This window comes from Dendrobates tinctorius, unplaced genomic scaffold (assembly GCF_039654945.1).
Source record: "Dendrobates tinctorius isolate UK_male_01 unplaced genomic scaffold, ASM3965494v1 ptg000243l, whole genome shotgun sequence".
In the NCBI taxonomy this organism is placed as follows: domain Eukaryota; kingdom Metazoa; phylum Chordata; class Amphibia; order Anura; family Dendrobatidae; genus Dendrobates; species Dendrobates tinctorius.
Window position 1 is genome coordinate 10,712,606 of NW_027361910.1, and position 23,590 is coordinate 10,736,195.

At 44.3% G+C, this 23,590-nt stretch overlaps 1 protein-coding gene across 1 annotated transcript in view; it reads left to right on the plus strand.

Moving 5' to 3' along the window:
- TMEM132D (transmembrane protein 132D) overlaps window positions 1-23,590 on the plus strand; it is a 1,611,777-nt gene that overhangs the window by 488,446 nt on the left and 1,099,741 nt on the right. Inside the window, exon 2 of the mRNA XM_073557069.1 lies at window positions 22,307-23,186. Within this exon, the coding sequence (XP_073413170.1) occupies window positions 22,307-23,186 (880 nt within the window). The remainder of the gene's footprint in view (window positions 1-22,306; window positions 23,187-23,590) is intronic.

The window sequence follows — 23,590 nt, forward strand, 5'->3', positions numbered from 1 at the left end:
ACGTAACGGCCCTGGCCATGCCGACTGGACCATGCATCAGTTGTGAGGTGCACCTTTCCGCTCACTGACTGCTTGAGTGCATGGACAATGCGGTCTTTCACATGATGGTGGAGGGCTGGGATGGCTTTGCGAGAGAAGAAGTGGCGACTGGGTAGGTCATAGCGTGGTACTGCATAGGCCATGAGTTCGCGGAAAGCTGTGCTTTCCACCAACCGAAAGGGCATCATCTCAAACGAGATTAGTTTGGCAATGTGGGCGTTCAAACCCAGTGTACGCGGATGAGAGACTGAGTACTTTCTTGACCTACTCATAGTGTCTGGGAGGGTGAGCTGGACTTGAGAGCTGCATATGGTGGAAGTAGCGGTGGACAGGGCGGACTGAGAGAGGGTTGATGATGGTGATGGAGTTGGTGTTCTTTCTGATGGCCTAGAATCAGTCTTTCGTTGATATAACAGTGGGATTCCCTGACTGCTGTGGCCTTGCAACGACACCTCAACATTTGCTGCTGTGCTAACCGGTGGGCTTACAGTGGGTGAAACAATGTTGCGTTGCTGACTACCTTCGTTGTGATCAGTTGCACATGTGGCACTTGAGGTTTGGTGTTGTGTCCACGCTTGCAAGTGCATGCTGGTTAAATGTCTAAGCATGCAACTGGTATTCAAATTTTTCAGATTTTTCCCTCGGCTAAAGGTCTTTGCGCACTTCTTACAGATAACCTTGGCCTGATCATGAGGATTTTGTTCAAAAAGGTGCCACACTGCACTCTTCCTACTTTGGCAGACATTTTGCGGCCTAGCACGCTGTGATCTTTTGACCCTCTGGACAAGCTGTCCAGCAACTCTTTTGATGTTTGGAACCTGTCTTTGGAGTGCTCCGGGCCTGCCAGATAACAGCTGTTGCGATGTCGATGTCTGCTGTGGATGCTCCTCATCTGAGCTATTGGAAGCAGCACCCTCTTCCCCCAATGGATGCCAATCTGGGTCAACAACTGGGTCATCCATCACCTCCTCTTCTATGTCATGTGCACCTGCCTCTGTGTCACCGTGTATGGTGGTATAGTGTGCGGGAAGGGGCACCTGAGTCTCATCAGGGTCAGAATCTGGCTCTATACACTGCGAGGACAATGTAGTGCTCTGAGTGAATGTACCAGCAGAATCATCCATCAGCGGCTGTGCATCAGTGCACTCCATGTCAGATTCATCTTGGCCTGGGTAATTCACCATTTCACTTGATAATCCAGGCATGGTATGTGAAAACAGCTCCATGGAGTAATCAGTAGTATGGCCTGCGTCATCCTTCAATCTTGGTTGGGGTGAAGGACACAAGGAAAGGTGTGGTTCATGAACATGAGCCTCCAATGACGACTCAGTGCTTTTACTTTTTACAACTGAAGAAGAGGAGGTGATAGAGCTGGAGGCTGAGTCAGCAATGTAAGACAAAACTTTTTCCTGATGCTCTGGCTTTAAAAGCGGTTTGCCAACTCCTAGAAAACTAAGCGTTCGAGGCCTTATGTAGCCAGACGATGACGCAGGCTCAACACCTCCTGCATTCGGTCCTATTTTGCTCTTGCCACTACCATCAGATCCACCACCAACACCATCATTACCAGCTGCCGACCCCCGCCCAATTCCACGGCCTCTTCCACCAGCCTTCCTCATTTTTGGTAGAAATGTAGACAAAATCCAACAAACTATATAGTAATGTAAAACAAGGTACAAGGTGTCTATAGGACAGGGGAGATTTTGAATTTCTGCAGACACTTGTGGACACTGCACACTTTTGGATTGTGTGAGCCCACTGATATCTGAGCGCTATGTGACAGGCTCGATGGCACAGCTGTGACCAAAGTGACTAGAGGATAAGGGAGATTTTGAATCTCTGCACACACTTTTGGACACTGGACACTTTTGGATTGTGTGAGGCCCAATGAATATCTGAGCGCTATGTGACAGGCTCGATGGCACAGGTGTGACCAAAGTGACTAGAGGATAAGGGAGATTTTGAATCTCTGCACACACTTTTGTACACTGGACACTTTTGGATTGTGTGAGGCCCAATGAATATCTGAGCGCTATGTGACAGGCTCGATGGCACAGCTGTGACCAAAGTGACTAGAGGATAAGGGAGATTTTGAATCTCTGCACACACTTTTGTACACTGGACACTTTTGGATTGTGTGAGGCCCAATGAATATCTGAGCGCTATGTGACAGGCTCGATGGCACAGCTGTGACCAAAGTGACTAGAGGATAAGGGAGATTTTGAATCTCTGCACACACTTTTGGACACTGGACACTTTTGGATTGTGTGAGGCCCAATGAATATCTGAGCGCTATGTGACAGGCTCGATGGCACAGCTGTGACCAAAGTGACTAGAGGATAAGGGAGATTTTGAATCTCTGCACACACTTTTGGACACTGGACACTTTTGGATTGTGTGAGGCCCAATGAATATCTGAGCGCTATGTGACAGGCTCGATGGCACAGCTGTGACCAAAGTGACTAGAGGATAAGGGAGATTTTGAATCTCTGCACACACTTTTGGACACTGGACACTTTTGGATTGTGTGAGGCCCACTGATAACTGAGCGCTATGTCACAGGCTCGATGGCACAGCTGTGACAAAAGTGACTAGAGGATAAGGGAGATTGGATTGCTTTTAAAAAAGCAGTTTGCAGAGCAGTGGGTAAACAGCAATGCCAGCCTGTCAGGAAGCCTTAAAAGGCAGCCCAACAACCAACACCACTGATACACCACAATATAGCCTCCCCTTGCACTGCACACACAGTGACTGGTGTGTTGTGCAGGCCAAATTGCTAGCAGCAGAAGCAGTTTTTTTTTCTTCTCAGCAGGACAAAAAAATAAATTGGGATTGCTTTTAAAAAAGCAGTTTGCAGAGCAGTGGGTAAACAGCAATGCAGGAATGTCAGGAAGCCTTAGAAGGCAGCCCAACAACCAACACCACTGATACACCACTATATAGCCTCCCCTTGCACTGCACACACAGTGACTGGTGTGTTGTGCAGGCCAAATCGCTAGCAGCAGAAGCAGTTTTTTTGTCTTCTTCCCTGCCTAACGCTCTCCCTACAGAATCAGCAGCAACCTCTCCCTATACTGAGATCGGCAGAAGTAAGATGGCGGTCGGCGTGCACGCCCTTTTATACCCCCTGTGACGCCCACCAAAGCAAGCCAATTACTTGCATGCCCTTCGGAAAGATGGTGGTGACCCCTGCCTATGTCATCACGTTGCCCACAGTGTCCGTGGATCCTGATTGGCTGAAAAAGAGCGCAAAACAAACTTTTGAAACGCGACTTTGGCGCGTAAGTTGCCGACCTCTTGGCCGACCTCATCCTAGGGTCGGGTTTCGTTTCATGAAACCCGACTTTGCCAAAAGTCGGCGACTTTTGACATTTTTCGACCCGTTTCGCTCAACTCTAGTAATAGCCTAATTTGATATATAAATATTAATACGAATATTTGTCTATTTTTCATATTGCTGTTTTTTTTCGGACTATAAGATGCATCGGACTGTTATGAATGAGTCACCAGAGGAGAAAACAAAAATACAAGCTAAGTCTAGAAAACCAGAGAGGTTGGTAGCTATCGGATTGCAGACCCCTGATCCTATACACCACAGCAAACAGTAGCCGTGGGGGGTTCCTACGGTGCCCTAGACCCCTCATCACAGCCGGAGAACTACATAAGCCTAAAGAAGGAAAGGGGAAATCTAAACTGCCCCAGAGCAGACCCCAAAGCAATAGACAGCCCCCAACATGTATTGTCGGTGAAAAACAGATGAAAACACGAACACAGGCAGAAAGACAGGCTGAGCAAACGATGGGGCCCAACTAACTAGATAGGACAGGACAGAAAAGATGCTGGCTGCAATCCGCAAAAAACCCTACCAAAAATGTCCCAACCGTCTGATAGGGAAAAAGGCCCTGAAATCGCTAGACTTCAAAATCACTATATCAGCACTCAGGTACATTCTGAAAACAGAGCAAAGAGATCAACTGACAAAAATGGAATTCAGCCAGTCCCAACCAGGACTGGCTGAATACAAACACTAAGGAAACCAGACAAAATCTCATGGAAAAATAGCAGGGCAAAAAACTTAGCTTTTAGTAGACAGAAACTAAGCTGGATGCAAGAGCTCAGAGCAGAAAGGATCACCAGCAGCCCTGCAGGGCGTCGGCTGCCTTATATCCACTCAGAAATTCCAGATGTCCAATCAAACTCTGCCTGTTCAGATGACAGGTTCTTCCCATCCCAATCAATTTAACTACCTCTCTTCACCAGCAGAGGGAGTTCATCAGACATCAAAGGTGAAGGGGAGAATGAACTCACAACAGTACCTCCCCCTTGAGGAGGGGTTACTGAACCCTCATCCACACCACCAGGGCGATCAGGATGGGCCCGATGAAAAGCACGAACCAATCTTTCGGCATGAATATCGGATGCAGGGACCCAAGAGTTATCCTCCTGGCCATAACCCTTCCATTTAACTAAATACTGGAGTCTCTGTCTAGCCAGATGAGAATCCAGTATCTTCTCAAATTCATATTCCACATTACCTTCAACCAATACAGGGTCAGGAGGTGCCACCGCAGGAACTACTGGCTCAACAAACCTCTTTAACAGAGACTTATGAAACACGTTATGGATCTTGAATGTAACAGGAAGAGCCAATCGAAAAGAGACCGGATTAAGAATCTCCAAAATCTTGTAAGGTCCAATAAATCTAGGTTTAAACTTTGGAGAAGCCACCTTCATAGAGATATTCTTTGATGACAACTAAACCATATCACCCACCTTAAACCGGGGACCAATGGTCCTATGCCGGTTGGAAAACCACTGGGCCTTTTCCTGGGAGAGAGACAACTTATCCACCACTTGGTCCCAAATCTGGTGCATTCTCTCCACCACAGTGTCAACACCTGGGCAGGCAGAAGACTCCACCTGCCCTGAAGAGAATCGAGGATGAAACCCAAAATTACAAAAAAAAGGTGAGATCAAAGTGGCAGAACTAGCTCTATTACTTAAAGCAAATTCGGGCAAGGACAAAAATGAAACCCAATCATCCTGATCAGCAGAAATAAAACATCTCAAATATGACTCCAAAGTCTGGTTTGTTCTCTCCGTCTGCCCATTGGTCTGAGGGTGAAATGCAGAGGAGAAGGACAACTGAATTCCCAGCTTGGAACAGAAAGTCCTCCAAAATCTAGAAAGAAACTGAACTCCTCTGTCAGATACAATGTTCTCAGGAATCCCGTGCAAGCGAACCACCTGTTGCAAAAACAAGGGCACCAACTCTGAGGGAGATGGCAACTTAGGGAGTGGTACAAGATGGACCATCTTAGAGAATTTATCACAAATCACCCAAATAACAGTCATTCTCTGAGAGACAGGCATATCAGAGATAAAATACATTGAAATATGGGTCCATGGCCTCCTGGGCACCGGCCAAGACATCAACAACCCACTAGAGCGAGAACAAGGTTTAGACCTGGAGCAAGTCCCACAGGACTGCACAAAATTCCTGACATCACGAGACAAGGCGGGCCACCAAAAAGACTGACTCACCAGATCTCTAGTACCAGAAATACCTGGATGACCAGCCAATGCGGAGCAATGAACCTCAGACATCACTCTCTTCCACCACTGGTCAGGAACATACAATTTTCCAATGGGACAACGCTCAGGTTTGTCCTCCTGAAACTCTTCCAGAACACGTCTCAAATCAGGCGAGATGGCAGAAAGAACTACCCCCTCACCTAAGATGGTAGCAGGCTTGGTCACAATAGAAGAATCAGCAAAGAAACTCCTAGAGAGGGCGTCTGCCTTGACATTCTTAGTGCCCAGAAGAAAAGAGACCACAAACTCAAAACGTGTAAAAAACAAGGCCCACCTAGCCTGTCTAGGGTTCAAGCGTTTGGCCGACTCAGGTAAATCAAATTCTTGTGGTCAGTGAGGACCACGACTTGGTGTTTAGCTCCCTCCAACCAATGTCTCCACTCCTCAAATGCCCATTTCATGGCTAACAGTTCCCGATTCCCCACATCAAAACTACGTTCGGATGGGGAGAACTTTTGGGAAAAGAAAGCACAGGGATTCATTTTAGATGTTACAGGATCTTTTTGGGACAAAACAGCTCCTGCACCAATCTCAGAAGCGTCCACCTCTACCTGAAACGGGAGTGAGACATCAGGTTGCCGCAAAACCGGAGCAGAAGTGAACCTTCGCTTCAGCTCCTGAAAGGAAGAAACAGCCTCCGGAGACCAATTCAGCACATCAGCCCCCTTCTTAGTCAAATCAGTCAATGGTTTGGCAATACCAGAAAAATTAGCTATAAATTTACAATAAAAATTAGCAAAACCCAAAAACTTCTAGAGGGCCTTCAAAGAAGTGGGCTGAACCCAATCATAAATGGCCTGTACCTTGGCCGGATCCATTTCAATAGTTGACGGAGCCAAAATAAATCCCAAAAATGAAATCCTCTGTACACCAAAAGGCATTTCGATCCCTTGACATACAGGGAATTCTCCCTCAAAATCCGGAACACAGTCCGAACATGTTCCACATGAGAGTCCCAATCCTTGGAAAAGATCAAAATATCATCTAGATAGATGATCAAAAATTTATCCACAAAGTCTCGGAAAATATCATTCATGAAGCACTGGAAGACAGAAGGGGCATTAGTGAGCCCAAAAGGCATCACCAGGTACTCAAAATGTCCCTCCGGAGAATTAAACACCTTCTTCCTTTCATCCCCCTGCTTAATGCGAATAAGATTATACGCCCCCCTGAGGTCAAGCTTGGTAAACCAGCAAGCACCTTTAACTCTGGAGAATAGATCAGAAATCAGGGGTAACGGATACTGATATTTAACAGTAATTTTGTTGAGAGAACGATAGTCAATACAAGGCCTTAATGAACCATCTTTCTTGGCCACAAAAAAACCCAGCACCTAAGGGTGAAGAGGATGGTCTAATATGACCCTTCTCCAACGACTCCTTAATATAGGATGGCATAGCCTCGTGCTGGGGTACAGATAAATTGAAAAGTCGACCCTTGGGAAATTTACACCCAGGGCTCAGCTCAATTGCACAGTCATAACTCCTATGAGGAGGCAAAGACGCAGACTCATTCTCACTAAATACATCATAAAAATCAGCCAAATAGTCAGGAACATCATGCGACTGGGGAGAGGTGGAGAAAATAGGAGCGTCACTAAGGGCACACTGACAACCCCAACTCACCACAGACACAGATTTCCAATCCAAAACTGGATTATGGATTTGCAACCAGGGAAACCCCAGAACGATGGTATCATGCAAATTATGCAACACCAAAAATCTGCAATTTTCTTGATGGTCTGGGGCGACCCCCATTACCACCTGGGTCCAAAACTGAGGTTTATTCTTCGCCAAAGGAGTAGCATCAATACCCCTCAAAGGGATAGGTGTCCGCAGAGTTGTCATAGGAAACCCATAACGTTTAGCAAAATCCAAGTCCATCAGGTTCAGAGCTGTTCCCGAATCCACAAAAGCCTTAGCGGAAAATGTGGACAGGGAGCAGATCAGAGTAATTGCCAGAAGAAACTTAGGTTGAACACCACCTACAGCAAATGTGTGTGCAAAACGTTTCTCTCGTTTAGGGCAGACAGAAATAATATGAGAGGCATCTATACAGAAAAAACACAGCTTATTACGCCTTCTGAACTCCCGATGTTGCGCCCTAGACAAAACTCTATCACATTGCATAGGTTCAGACATTTGTTTTACAGGTGGCAACACCTCTTATGCAGTTTTGCGTTCACGCAAACGCCGATCAACCTGAATGGCTAATGACATAGAATCGTCAAGACCAGAAGGAACAGGAAATCCCACCATAGTATCTTTTACGGTTTCTGACAAACCCTTCCGAAAGAGAGCTGCCAAGGCACCATCATTCCAGGTAGTAAGGACCGCCCACTTTCGGAATTTTTGACAGTACAACTCTGCAGAATCCTGACCCTGGCTCAATGCCAACAGGGCCTTTTCAGCCTGATCAATAGCATTAGGTTCATCATACAACAACCCCAAGGCCTGAAAAAATGCGTTCACATCAGTCAGAATAGGATCATCAGGTTTCAAAGAAAACGCCCAATCCTGGGGATCGCCGCGCAGCAAAGAGATGACAATTTTAACCTGCTGCGCGGAGCTCCCCGATGAGTTAGGCTTCAAGGCAAGAAATAATTTACAATTATTCTTAAAATTCAGAAATTTAGACTGATCCCCAAAAAATACATCAGGAGTAGGGATCTTTGGTTCAGCAGCATGTGAATGAGCAAGATAGGCGGAAATTCCCCGCACTTCAGCAAAAATTCTGACACTTTTTTTTTTTTTTTTTTACAATTCTTTCCTGCTATTGAGCACCCTAGAATCTGCGGTATGGCTGGTGATTCTGTTATGAATGAGTCACCGGAGGAGGAGAAAAAAATACAAGCTAAGTCCAGAAAACCGGAGAGGTTGGTAGCTATCGGATTGCAGACCCCTGATCCTATACACCACAACTAACAGTAGCCGTGGGGGGTTCCTACGGTGCCCTAGACCCCTCGTCACAGCCGGAGAACTACATAAGCCTAAAGAAGGAAAGGGGAAATCTAAACTGCCCCAGGGCAGACCCCAAAGCAATAGACAGCCCCCAACATGTATTGTCGGTGAAAAACAGATGAAAACACAAACACAGGCAGAAAGACAGGCTGAGCAAACGATGGGGCCCAACTAACTAGATAGGACAGGACAGAAAAGATGCTGGCTGCAGTCCGCAAAAAACCCTACCAAAAATGTCCCAACCGTCTGATAGGGAAAAAGGCCCTGAAGTCGCTAGACTTCAAAATCACTATATCAGCACTCAGGTATATTCTGAAAACAGAGCAAAGAGATCAACTGATCAGAGACAAAAATGGAATTCAGCCAGTCCCAACCAGGACTGGCTGAATACAAACACTAAGGAAACCAGACAAAATCTCATGGAAAAATAGCAGGGCAAAAAACTTAGCTTTTAGTAGACAGGAACTAAGCTGGATGCAAGAGCTCAGAGCAGAAAAGATCACCAGCAGCCCTGCAGGGCGTCGGCTGCCTTATATCCACTCAGAAATTCCAGATGTCCAATCAAACTCCGCCTATTCAGATGACAAGTTCTTCCCATCTCAATCAATTTCACTACCTCTCTTCACCAGCAGAGGGAGTTCATCAGACATCAAAGGTGAAGGGGAGAATGAACTCACAACATCGGATCATAAGACGCACCTGAAATTTTCAGAAGGAAAATAGGGAAAAAAATTAATGTGTCAAATGGGGGTCCATCTTACAGTCCGAATTCAGCTTACCAAGGGGGATCAGCAGCGCTGGTGGAGTGGGGGTCACAGGAGATGTTCGGTGGTCCGGCGATATAACTCCCATCCCAGGCTGGTGCGGTGGCCTCCGGGAAATCTCATCCCAGGCTGGTGCGGCAAGTTTGGCAGTGGTGCTCAGGGCCACGCCGGCATCTTGTGAAAACCCGAAGGCCCTGCATATCCATTGCTGCGATGCAGTGGCCTCTGGAAATCCCATCCCTGGCTGGAGCTGCAGGTACAGCGGTGATGCTCTGTGGTGCGGGGGGCTTTGCTGGCACCAAGGCTCCGCATATCCATTGCTGTGATGTGGTAGTCTCCAGGAAAATGGCCTCTGGGGGCGCAACATGCTAAAATTGAGATCTCGGCAATGAGATCTCGTCCCGAGATCTCAGGAGACAAGATCTCGTTGCTGAGATCTCAATCTGACCATGCGCCGCCTCCGGTGGCCATTTTCCTGGAGGCCACTGCATTGCATCAAAGGATGTGCGGGGCCTCCGGGCTTTCACAGAATGCCAGGATAGCCCCCCTGTTTGTTTTTTTCCCTCTTTTTAGTGCCGATTTGTTTATGCAATAAACTGTATGATTTCAGATAAACTTTTGGAGCTAAGGTTGGGCCACTGAATTGGTTTGTGCCATGAACCGTATGATCACATACAAATGGGGCCTTTATATTTAGAGTCTACCTGTAGAATTAATGCTGCTCTGTTTCAAAAATCAATTCTTTTTTTGTGGTGTGAACGGTATGAACACAGGCAAACTATACCAATCTGGGGTCATGAACAACCCCTTCTATTTTTCATTTTTTATGACTGGGTTACCTAACCCTTGTGTGTTGTAAACTGTGTGACTTCATGCAAATCATATATTTATATCTATATACTATAGATTGTTATGGACATTTGCTTTCACTTTTTGACTATTATATACGGCTCAGGTGAATTTTTCACAGGTATAGGAGTTTGCTGTGTATTGGTAAATCTATCAGTGACCTGTGTGTCACATGCTTGGTGAGAGATTTGGATTGGCTAATTTATATCTGGTTATGTTTGTCTCCATAAACTTTATACTGCTGGAGGATTTCACTGAACAATATCTTAGTCCCTGAATAGGATATCAGATATATCAGATCTTCAGTAATATAGGTACTAAGAAGAAGAAGATTCATTTAGAATAGGGACAAAGAAAGAATAATCTATCAAAATTTGATAGTCTAATCTAGCAGAGCAGTATCCTTGAAGATAAGCCAAGAAGACTTTATTTGAACCATCTTATTCTTTCTCACCTAGAGTTTCAACTCTGTATCACATCCCTGCCACTATAGGGCCCTATAGGGTTAGCAGGGAGAGCCGTCATGGAGTGGGGGGGCCAATTGCGCAGGTCCTAGGGCTCCAACCTCTGCTGACAGGGAGGGACACACAGGCCAGTGTAGGGATAGGCACCTCTCCAGGGTGTACATTCCTTTGGGTATGATGCAAAACTTATTCTAGTGTCAATTATTTTGTATTTTTGTAATAAAGTTTCAACGTTTTAAATGGGTATATGAGATTACTGTGAGCCTCTGGATCTTGATCTCATACCAAAATAATTTTTTGAAAACTGTGCTCAGGGCTCCGCAGGCATCTTGTGAAAACCCGAAGTCCCTGCATATCCATTGCTGCGATGCAGTGGCCTCTGGAAATCCCATCCCTGGCTGGAGCTGCAGGTAAGGCGGTGATGCTCTGTGGTGCGGGGGGGGGGCTCTTCCGGCATTTTGTGAAAGCCCCAAGGCTCCGCATATCCATTGCTGTGATGTGGTAGTCTCTGGGAAAATGGCCTCTGGGGGCGCAACATGCTAAGATTGAGATCTCGGCAATGAAATCTCATCCCGAGATCTCAGGAGACAAGATCTCATTGCTGAGATCTCAATCTGACCATGTGCCGCCTCCGGTGGCCATTTTCCTGGAGGCCACTGCATCGCATCAAGGGATGTGCGGGGCTTCCGAGCTTTCAAAAATGCTGGCGTAGCCCCCTGCACCACAGAGTATCACCGCCGAACCTGCCACACCTTCTGAACCTTCTGCACCAGCCTGGGAAGAGAGTGTGATCATCGCCGGGCAGCATTGGACCCGGACCGCCGCAGAGTCGCCCGACTCCTGCTGCCACCACAGTATTTGTAAGTATATTCCGACTTTAAGATGCACCCCCATTTTTCCACAAAATATTTGGGGAAAAAAGTGCATCTTATAGTCCGAAAAATAAGGTACATCTTGTTAGGCGCCGGGATTCTCCCTCTGCACGGGGTTGATCTCAAGCCTTATCGCCCTCTACGGTCCCCCATTCAGCTTCGATCACAGTGGGTGCTGCTCAGCAGAGACGTCGGTCTCAGCATCTTGCTCAGACTCATGCTGTGCGCTTTGTTACTGCTGGCTCTCCAGCTTCAGCTATAGTGACTAGCAATAGGCAGCGGTGAACAGACGTTCTTGAGGCTAAGTCCAGGAATCACCCCACTGGGCATGCACGTGAGGTGCTGACCTCTTATTGGTGGTCAGTCGTCAGCTGCTTCGGTGATGTGGCAGTCCACGAGCAAAGTCCTGTCCGACTGGACTTAAGCACTGTCTATAAAAGGGTCTTTGGGGCGCCCGTTGGCACGCTAAGATAATTTATGGTTGATGTTTGTGAGTGTATACGCTACCACTCTGTATGCACGCGTGAGAGTGTTTGGTTTCCTCCTGAGTTTTAACCAGTTAGGGCTTTCTGTACTCACTTGGCTTAACGTCTGTTTCCCACATGTGTGCAGTTAGCACAGTGGAAGTACTGGTCAAGTTCCAACCATAGAGCTGAGCTCTCCTGTTAAGTCTACAGGGTTTGTAGTTAGAGTTAGTTTTGTATTTTTCTTGCGACTCTGCATCTGTTTCAGCCACGTGTGCAATTGGCACGAGAGCAACCCTTTAGTTCTACCTCTCTGTGAAGCTAACAGAGTTGAGTGTGTTGTGTTCTGTTCATACTGTGTGGAGTTAACGCAGTCCTATTTAGGAGTTTGCTCACTGTCTTTAGTTCACCATTGTTCACATTAGCTGCAGTTTTTCATCTCTGCACGGTGGACCCCGGGTTGCGATCGCATTAAATAAAATAACTAATAAAGTGCGATCCACCAATCCTAACACATGTATTCATTTTAAATTCAAATTTGCAATCCCTAAAGAATTTTCACAAAGATTGAATAAATTTGCTGCAATCTGCAAGACTTAGTAAGATACCTAAATTGTATGAATGGTTAAAAAATGTTCTCTTTTTAGGGACCAATACTTGCCTTGCTGCTGTTTATACACAGGTTGTGCAAATCATAGTAGTAAACTGAGAAAACGGACATGTGTATTTATGGATCTAGGCAGCCCAAGGTTAAATTGGATATTTATTCGCATTAAGGGAACACTAGACAAAATACTATGTACAGAATGGATATACATATACAGTGGCCATATATGCAAATACAAGTGGTAGTACAAAAAGTATAAGCAGATGATACAATGGTCAGTTACTAGGTGGATGTTAGTACTTGATGCTGCACAGCCACATGGGAGGAGTATGGTGCCAGAAGTTTCCGGTTTCTTCCAACACCATACAATGTCATGACCTCCTTTAGAAAAGAACTGTGGGCAATAGTCTCTCATGAGTAATTGACCCCTTGGTTGGTTATTCCTCTTCCCACCCCTGTTATGGTCCCAGCTTCCCTCCCGTTGGATTTGATAGTTGAAACTACAAAACTTATGATGGCTCTAAATGGAAGGTCACAGGGAGGTGGTTTTGGTGCCATCAAATCTGGCTTGGTCTCCGTTACACTTGGAGACCAAACACGACTTCGCTCTCCCCCATTATTCTATTCCCCATACTCTTCACAGGATCTAATTCTGGAGTACTACAACAAGTGTACAGAAATATGTATATTTTTACAAGGTATACACTTTGTGAGGTAGACTGTTATGTTTACATTTCTGGACTATTGGGATTTTTCTTTAGGATATAAAAGAAAAAAATATGGCTTCCCTGTCTTACAATGCACTTAAGCTTAGGATTCAGGATTTTGTTTTAGTGGCAGAAATAGCACTGAGCAGTTTATCACTACCTTCTGTTGTGAGTTCATTTTCCCCTTCACCATTGAGGTCTGATGAACTCCCTCTTCTGGTGAAGGAAGGTAGTGAGGCTGATTACAAAGCACCTGAGCAGAATGATGATGACTGGGTGACTGGAATTGCTGACTGGATATAAGGCAGCCGACGCCCTTCTGCCTTGCGGGTGATTACTCTGAGGGATTCTTGGAGACCAGTCTGATTCCTGCTCCTCAAAAGCTAAGTTTTCTTCTCTACTTTTTGCATTTGTGTTTTGGTTTTGTTTTGCCTTGTTTTTCTGGATTTCTGCCTTTCCCTTCTGGGTGAGCTGAATTCCTTTTTGCTCTGTCTTCAGAAAATACCTGAGTACTGATATAGTCTTTTTGAAGCCTAGCGTCTTCACAGCTTTTTTCCCTAACAGTCTGTTGGCTCTTGTTTTTGAGAGGGTTTTGGCGGATTGCAGACAGCAGCTTTTCTATTCTGTCCTATTTAGTTAGCTTGGGCCCCATCATTTGCTCAGTCTATCTTTCTATCTGTGTGAGTGTTTTTTTATCTTGCTTCACCGTCATTATATGTTGGGGCTGCCTATTGCTTTGGTCTGCTCTGGGGCAGTTTTGATTTCCCTTCCTGTCTTTAGGCTATGTAGTTCTCCGGCTGTGATCGAGGGGTCTAGGGCACCGTAGGAACCCCCACGGCTACTGCTAGCTGTTGTTAGGTTCAGGGGTCTGCAATCCGATAGCTGCCAACTTCTCTGGTTTTCTGGACTTAGCTAGTATTTCTGTTTTTGCCTCCTACGGTGACTCATTCATAGCAGAATCACCGCAGATCCTAGGGTACTCAATAGCAGGAAAGAATTGTAAAAAAAAAAAAAAAGTGTGTATATTTTTTCCTCTATATCTCTGAGGCCATAGGGGGAATTTTTTTTTTCTCTCAATGGAAATAAAGCAATTGTCTGATCGTGTGGAGCAGCTCGCTGCGGAAGTGCGGGGAATTTCCACCTACCTTGCTCATTCACATGCTGCTGAACCAAAGATCCCTACTCCTGATGTGTTTTTTGGGGATCGGTCTAAATTTTTGAATTTCAAAAATAATTGTAAATTATTTTTTGCCTTGAAGCCTAACTCGTCAGGGAGCTCCGCGCAGCAGGTTAAAATTGTCATCTCTTTGCTGCGTGGCGATCACCAGGATTGGGCGTTTTCTTTGAAACCTGATGATCCTATTCTGACTAATGTGAACGCATTTTTTCAAGCCTTGGGGTTGTTGTATGACGAACCTAATGCTATTGATCAGGCTGAAAAGACCCTGTTGGCATTGAGCCAGGGTCGAGATTCTGCAGAATTGTACTGTCAAAAATTCCGAAAGTGGGCGGTCCTTACTACCTGGAATGATAATGCCTTGGCAGCTCTCTTTCGGAAGGGTTTGTCAGAAGCCGTAAAAGATACTATGGTGGGATTTCCTGTTCCCTCTGGTCTTGACGATTATATGTCATTAGCCATTCAGGTTGATCGGCGTTTACGTGAACGCAGGACTGCACTAGAGGTGTTGCCACCTGTTAAACAAGTGTCTGAACCTATGCAATGTGATAGAGTTTTGTCCAGGGAGCAACATCAGGAGTTCAGAAGGCGTAATAAGCTGTGTTTTTTTTGTGGAGATGCCTCGCATATTATTTCTGTCTGTCCTAAACGAGAGAAATGTTTTGCACACATGTTTTCTGTGGGTGGTGTTCAACCTAAGTTTCTTCTGGCAATTACTCTGATCTGCTCCCTGTTCACATTTTCCGCCAAGGCTTTTGTGGATTCGGGAGCAGCCCTGAATCTAATGGACTTGGATTTTGCTAAACATTGTGGATTTCCGATGACACCTCTGCGGACGCCTATCCCTTTGAGGGGGATTGATGCTACTCCTTTGGCGAAAAATAAACCTCAGTTTTGGACCCAGGTGGTAATGTGGGTCGCCCCAGACCATCAAGAAAATTGCAGATTTTTGGTGTTGCATAATTTGCATGATACCATTGTTCTGGGGTTTCCCTGGTTGCAAATTCATAATCCAGTTTTGGATTGGAAATCTTTGTCTGTGGTGAGTTGGGGTTGTCAGTGTGCCCTTAGTGGGGCTCCGGTTTTTTCCACCTCTCCTCAGTCGCATGATGTTCCTGACTATTTGGCGGACTTTTATGATGTATTTAGTGAGAATGAGTCTGCGTCTTTGCCTCCTCATAGGAGTTATGACTGTGCAATTGAACTGAGCCCGGGGTGTAAATTTCCTAAGGGTCAGCTCTTCAATTTATCTGTACCAGAGTACGAGGCTATGCGATCCTATATTAAGGAGGCGTTGGAGAAGGGTCATATTAGACCATCCTCTTCACCCTTAGGTGCCGGTTTTTTTTTCGTGGCCAAAAAGGATGGTTCATTAAAGCCTTGTATTGATTATCGTGCCCTCAACAAAATTACTATTAAATATCAGTATCTGTTACCCCTGATTTCGGATCTATTCTCCAGAATTAAAGGTGCTTGCTGGTTTACCAAGCTTGACCTCAGGGGGGCGTATAATCTTATCCGCATTAAGCATGGGGATGAATGGAAGACGGCGTTTAATACTCCGGAGGGACATTTTGAGTACCTGGTGATGCCTTTTGGGCTCACTAATGCCCCTTCTGTCTTCCAGTGCTTCATGAACGACATTTTCCGAGACTTTGTCGATAAATTTTTGATTATCTATCTGGATGATATTTTGATCTTCTCCAAGGATTGGGATTCTCATGTGGAACATGTTCGGACTGTATTCCGGATCTTGAGGGAGAATTCCCTGTATGTCAAAGGATCAAAATGCCTTTTTGGGGTACAGAAGATTTCATTTTTGGGATTTATTTTGTCTCCGTCAACTATTGAAATGGACCCGGCCAAGGTACAGGCCATTTATGATTGGGTTCAGCCCACTTCTTTGAAGGCCCTCCAGAAGTTTTTGGGTTTTGCTAATTTTTATCGGAAATTTATAGCAAAATTTTCTAGTATTGCCAAGCCATTGACTGATCTGTCTAAAAAGGGTGCTGATGTGTTGAATTGGTCTCCGGAGGCTGTTTCTTCCTTTCAGGAGCTGAAGCGAAGATTCACTTCTGCCCCGGTTTTGCGGCAACCTGATGTCTCACTCCCATTCCAGGTAGAGGTGGACGCTTCTGAGATTGGTGCAGGAGCTGTTTTGTCCCAAAAGGATCCTGTAACATCTAAAATGAATCCCTGTGCTTTCTTTTCCCGAAAGTTCTCTCCATCTGAACGTAACTATGATGTGGGGAATCGGGAACTGTTAGCCATGAAATGGGCATTTGAGGAGTGGAGACATTGGTTGGAGGGAGCTAAACACCAAGTCGTGGTCCTCACTGACCACAAGAATTTGATTTACCTGAGTCGGCCAAACGCTTGAACCCTAGACAGGCTAGGTGGGCCTTGTTTTTTACACGTTTTGAGTTTGTGGTCTCTTTTCTTCCGGGCACTAAGAATGTCAAGGCAGACGCCCTCTCTAGGAGCTTCTTTGCTGATTCTCCTGTGGTGACCAAGCCTGCTACCATCTTAGGCGAAGCGGTAGTTCTTTCTGCCGTCTCGCCCGATTTGAGACGTGCTCTGGAAGAGTTCCAGGAGGACAAACCTGAGCGTTGTCCCAGTGGAAAGTTGTATGTTCCTGACCAGTGGAAGAAGAGAGTGATGTCTGAAGTTCATTGCTCTGCATTGGCTGGTCATCCAGGTATTTTTGGTACTAGAGATCTGGTGAGTCGGTCTTTTTGGTGGCCCGCCTTGTCTCGTGATGTCAGGAATTTTGTGCAGTCCTGTGGGACTTGCTCCCGGTCTAAACCTTGTTCTCGCTCTAGTGGGTTGTTGATGCCTTTGCCGGTCCCCAGGAGGCCATGGACCCATATTTCAATGGATTTCATCTCTGATATGCCTGTCTCTCAGAGAATGACTGTTATTTGGGTGATTTGCGATAGGTTCTCTAAGATGGTTCATCTTGTACCACTCCCTAAGTTGCCATCTTCCTCTGAGTTGGTGCCCCTGTTTTTGCAACAGGTTTTTCGCTTGCACGGGATTCCTCAGAACATTGTATCCGACAGAGGAGTTCAGTTTGTGTCTAGATTTTGGAGGACTTTCTGTTCCAAGCTGGGTATTCAGTTGTCCTTCTCCTCTGTTTTTCACCCTCAGACCAATGGGCAGACGGAGAGAACAAACCAGACCCTGGAGTCGTATTTGAGATGTTTTATTTCCGCTGATCAGGATGATTGGGTTTCATTTTTACACTTGGCCGAATTTGCTTTAAATAATAGAGCTAGTTCTGCAACTTTGATGTCACCTTTTTTTTGTAACTTTGGGTTTCATCCTCGATTTTCTTCAGGGCAGGTGGAGCCTTCTGCCTGCCCAGGTGTTGACACTGTGGTTGAGAGAATGCACCAGATCTGGGACCAAGTGGTGGATAAGTTATCTCTCTCCCAGGAAAAGGCCCAGCGGTTTTCCAACCGACATAGGACTATTGGTCCCCAGTTTAAGGAGGTTGGTGATATGGTTTGGTTATCATCAAAAAATATCGCTATGAAGGTGGCTTCTCCTAAGTTTAAGCCTAGATTTATTGGACCTTACAAGATTTTGGAGATTATTAATCCGGTCTCTTTTCGTTTGGCTCTTCCTGTCACATTTAAAATTCATAATGTGTTTCATAAGTCCTTGTTGAAGAGGTTTGTTGAACCAGTTGTTCCTGGGGTGGCACCTCCGGACCCTGTATTAGTTGAAGGTAACATGGAATATGAGGTAGAGAAGATACTGGATTCCCGTCTGGCTAGACGGAGACTCCAGTATTTGGTTAAGTGAAAGGGTTATGGTCAGGAGGATAATTCCTGGGTCTCTGCCTCTGATATTCATGCCAAAAGATTGGTGCGTGCCTTTCATCGGGTTCACCCTGATCGCCCTGGTGGCGTGGATGTGGGTTCAGTGACCCCTCCTCAAGGGGGAGGTACTGTTGTGAGTTCATTTTCCCCTTCACCATTGAGGTCTGATGAACTCCCTCTTCTGGTGAAGGAAGGTAGTGAGGCTGATTACAAAGCACCTGAGCAGAATGATGATGACTGGGTGACTGGAATTGCTGACTGGATATAAGGCAGCCGACGCCCTTCTGCCTTGCAGGTGATTACTCTGAGGGATTCTTGGAGACCAGTCTGATTCCTGCTCCTCAAAAGCTAAGTTTTCTTCTCTACTTTTTGCATTTGTGTTTTGGTTTTGTTTTGCCTTGTTTTTCTGGATTTCTGCCTTTCCCTGCTGGGTGAGCTGAATTCCTTTTTGCTCTGTCTTCAGAAAATACCTGAGTACTGATATAGTTTTTTTGAAGCCTAGCGTCTTCACAGCTTTTTTCCCTATCAGTCTGTTGGCTCTTGTTTTTGAGAGGGTTTTGGCGGATTGCAGACAGCAGCTTTTCTATTCTGTCCTATTTAGTTAGCTTGGGCCCCATCATTTGCTCAGCCTATCTTTCTATCTGTGTGAGTGTTTTTTCATCTTGCTTCACCGTCATTATATGTTGGGGGCTGCCTATTGCTTTGGGGTCTGCTCTGGGGCAGTTTAGATTTCCCTTTCTGTCTTTAGGCTATGTAGTTCTCCGGCTGTGATCGAGGGGTCTAGGGCACCGTAGGAACCCCCCACGGCTACTGCTAGTTGTTGTTGTTAGGTTCAGGGGTCTGCAATCCGATAGCTGCCAACTTCTCTGGTTTTCTGGACTTAGCTAGTATTTCTGTTTTTGCCTCCTACGGTGACTCATTCATAACAACCTTCCTTTGTTGTTAAGGTGCTATTACTGCAGTATATCTCAGATCAATCAATTCACAGTCACACTTATTGACTATACAATTACAGATTATACAGGGATATCACTTGAATCTTTCAATTATTATCCATGAATTGAGGTTAATACTCCTATTTTCAATCTTTAGTACTGAAGTATTACACCCAATCAGATGAGGCCCGTTTTTATCCCTACATGTACCTTCCATTCTTACAGTGTACACACATAAAATGGTGCTCCTTAGTTTGCCCTCATTTTTTATACTGGCTGTGATAGCTCCACTGATTGGCTGCACTAGACAATGTGATGTGATAGATAGAAGGCAGTAAGAGGAAACCCACACAGCCCTGAATGATGTTATAATACCACTCTCTGAGTCTTCACAGTGTGTGAAATGATGCAGGTACTTTTTCAATTTTTTGGCTGACCCTTGCAAATCGAATCACAAATTAACAGGGACTTGCAAGTTTTAGAAAATTCGACTCACTCTATCCTCCATGGATCTATCTGCTGATCTCTATTTGGATATCCCTATGATACATCATATTATGCATCTCATTTGGAGGGTTAATCATGGAGTCTTTTCTAATGGATTCTTTGCAATTAGCTGTTATTGGAAGTCATGCCACTATATTAAAGAAGAGCAAGGAACCCCTTTTCATTTAATCCTCATATTCCTTTGTGGGAATATATTCTCATGCGAGAGAATCCAGCAATTATGCTAATGACATCTGAGTGTGATCCAATTCTCTACTTTTCTCTTGCATGATAGAATCACAGCATAGGTATGGAGAAGATGGATAACTTAATTTCTTGACATCCGACTGCAGTCAGATGCTTCACGCGCATCCATAGACTTGTATGAGTATGCTTGAATAGAACATTGGAGCCACTCAAAGCATGCTGCAATTGTTTTCTTATGCCAAATTGACATAAAAAAATCTCAGATTTGCACTTCCCCATAGTATAACATTGTAACATAGTATAATGAGTGCTAGCTGATAAAACATGGGATAGCACTTGACTGTGTTATACGGCAGTGAGAGCGAACCCAAAAGGCCCCGTTAAACATAACGATGTCCCAGCGATCCCACAAATGGTCCGACATGCATGGGATTGCTGGGACATAGTTAGGCTGATCGCTGGTGGCCTGTCACATAGACAGCCCCTCCAGCGATCAGGACCAGCGAGCAAGCTGGTTTCCAATGTAAACAGTGGGTATCTAACAGCCGTGCGGCTCTTAGTTACCCACTGTTTACCTTGGAACCCAGCGTGCAGCGATGTGTGCTGTCCAGCGGGAGACCAACGATCAAAATATGGCCCAGGATGTTCGAGCACGATCAGCGATACCCGGAAGGAGGGCCGGTCACTTATCCATGTCACACACAGCGATATTGGTGGCGAGATTGCTGTGGTGACACAAAATCAGCGATCTCGCTGGCGATATCGCTGTGTGTGATGGGGCCTTTAGGCTGAGCGCTGCCCAGCTCAGAGATTTAGCTAATGGAGCTTGGTTAGGGTAGATCTCCATATGGTATCTCAGCATGCCTTAATAGGACATACAGTATAATTTAAGTAATCTGTCATTGACAAGGTCTTTATAATAACTTTGCAATTATAAAATGACCTATTTAAATAATTTAACTTAAAATGATATATCTTAAAAATTGTTTTATTTTTAAATTTTCAGTGTCACTATATTTTATATCCTATATTCCCATTTTCATGAGATCGCAAAAAAACTAGAATTGGAAAATAAAATCAGGTTGAAAAAAGTATATATTTCACTAAATGGTTTTAATTAGCAAAAAATAATATGAGTGATGCATTCTCCAACTTTATTGTTCTTTGTTGGATTGGTACATTCACTGAAATGATGCTAATCATTGACATTCTTGCTAAGTATTCTTTGCTTTTCCTTATATTTACTCATCTTGCTAATTAACTACCGAAACAACTCTAAATTCAGTGGAAACATTACCAATGTAGGTGTATTTAATCACAACATGTTTTTTTTGCTGCATATCATCATTTGTCATGATGAATCATCTTTTGTTTTCATAGTCTTTACTGAATAAGTTGATCTCTTTACAGAATGAACTTTAAATTAGTTTTTTTGTACTTTTTATATATTAGTAACAATTTAAACATTTGAAGAATTTGAAGGATAAGAGGAACTGAGTAGCACATCCATCCAACAAAAAGTAAACATTTCATGCTTTATTCAAAATTCATTCAAAACATAGAATTAAGAAAAAATGTATAAAACCTGACGCGTTTCTGGCATCTAAGCACCCTTAGTCATAGGATATCCTATGTTGGACGGATGTGTCACTCATTTACTCTTAGACTGTGTGCACACGTTGCAGATTCTGCTGCGTTTCCGCAGCGGTTTTGGCCCTGCGGAAACGCAGCAGTTCCGCAGACATGGTACAGTACCATGTAACCCTACGGCTTTTCAAAACCGCTGTGCTCACGCTGCGTTTTTTTCAGCGCGGTTTTGCTCTGGTTTACAAACCGCAGCATGTCAATTGTGTGGGCGGTTTCCGCAGCGGTTTCACACCTTTAACATAGTAGAGGTGTTAAACCGCAGGAAAATCGCAGGTCACTTTACCTGCGGTTTTACCTGCGGATCCACACGGAAAAACCTGCAGGTGAATCTGCAACGTGTGCACATAGCCTTATCCTTGAATCTTTGATTGAACTTCACCAGCAGGACCGGCACCCGACACACAGACCCTCAACACACAGACCCTCAACCCTCAACATCAGACAACATGGTGTGGTGAGCTCACAATCCCCCCTCTATCAAAATTTGATGAAATATGTTTCTTCAGTATGTCACATCTTTGGTTTGTGCTTTTAGTGACTTAGGTTTGCAAGTTGCAACAATAATATTTATGTCAATGTCGTCAAGTTCTCATGTAAAATGTACTGAACTGTTATTGAGAACGAAGTTCTTTTATCTTTTACTTGTTTTATAAAACCATTATTTTAATTTTAGTTTCATCTTGAAATATTTGTCCTTTTTCAACAGTGACAGAAAGCCGTGGGATATTAGACAGCATACAAAGGTTTTCTTTGCTTCCCACCTATCTACCGGTGAGCTACACTATCCATCAAAGTGAGCTTTCTTTCTTCCTTAAAGAAGCAAACCAGGATATTATGAGGAATTCCAGTCTCCAGTCTCGAGTTGAATCATTTCTCATTTATAAGGCCAAGAAACAACCGATGATGAATGCCACCTACGGACCATTTTCCATTGAGCAGGAAGTGCCACAGGATTTACTGTTAATTTCTAACCATTTTGGATCTACAGATAAATTTGCTTTTAACTGGAGGATTAAAGCATATATTCTGAAGGACAAAATCTATCACTTTAAACCTAAAGTTCAAGTTTTGTTTTATATTGTGGGTAGAGATTGGGATGATTATAGCACTGCAGAAAGACTTCCTTGTGTAAAAGTATTTGCATTCCGGGAAACCAGAGAAGTTAAGGCCACATGCAAGTTGACTGGTGATCTTGGATTGTGTGTTGCCGACCTTGAGTTACTGGCCAGCTGGTTTGACCCACCAACAGTTATTGCAGGACATAAAAAGATGTTGGAGCAACCTGATGGTAGTCCAGTGGAATTGTATTATTCTATTCAGCAAAGTGATGAGAAAGGGAATTGTGTCATGGAGGACACAAGAAAAATCCAAATGTCTCATAATTATTTTGATGATGCTGGTCCTCCGCTGCAAAGAATTGGAAGTATTTACCTGTACCAAAGCCCCAGCAGCAACTCATCTATTGAAGTGGTAATTGATGGATATATAGCTATCCGTTCTTTCTATCGGAATATAAGGACTGGAGATATTCTATCATATTTTGTGTTTCTTGCAAAAAATTTTACACAGGCTAAGTTCAAATTAAGGTAAGGAAAACGTGTTTTCAAAGTTTTTTGAACACATAAGTATTAAGGGTTTTATGTGGTCCAAAGTTTTTAATCAGGTAAATGTAAGTTATACATATATTGAAACAGGAAACAAGTAAGTGCAAAAGAAATTACAGAATTTTACAGAATTTTATTTTATAGATGGATATGTGAAATTAATATGTCACAATTGGTATATATTGCTGTATATTTTACTGTATGGTTGTAATTTCAATGTTACTGTCAGAGAACTATAGACTTTTTTCAGATGCACCACAGGTACACAACTTCTCGATAAAAGGATTTGAATCTGAAGCAAAATATCAGGAGTAAGCCATGTGAAAAGTTTTGATAAGTGGTGACCGCATAGATCCCCACAGATTGCTAAGACAATAAAAAAATGG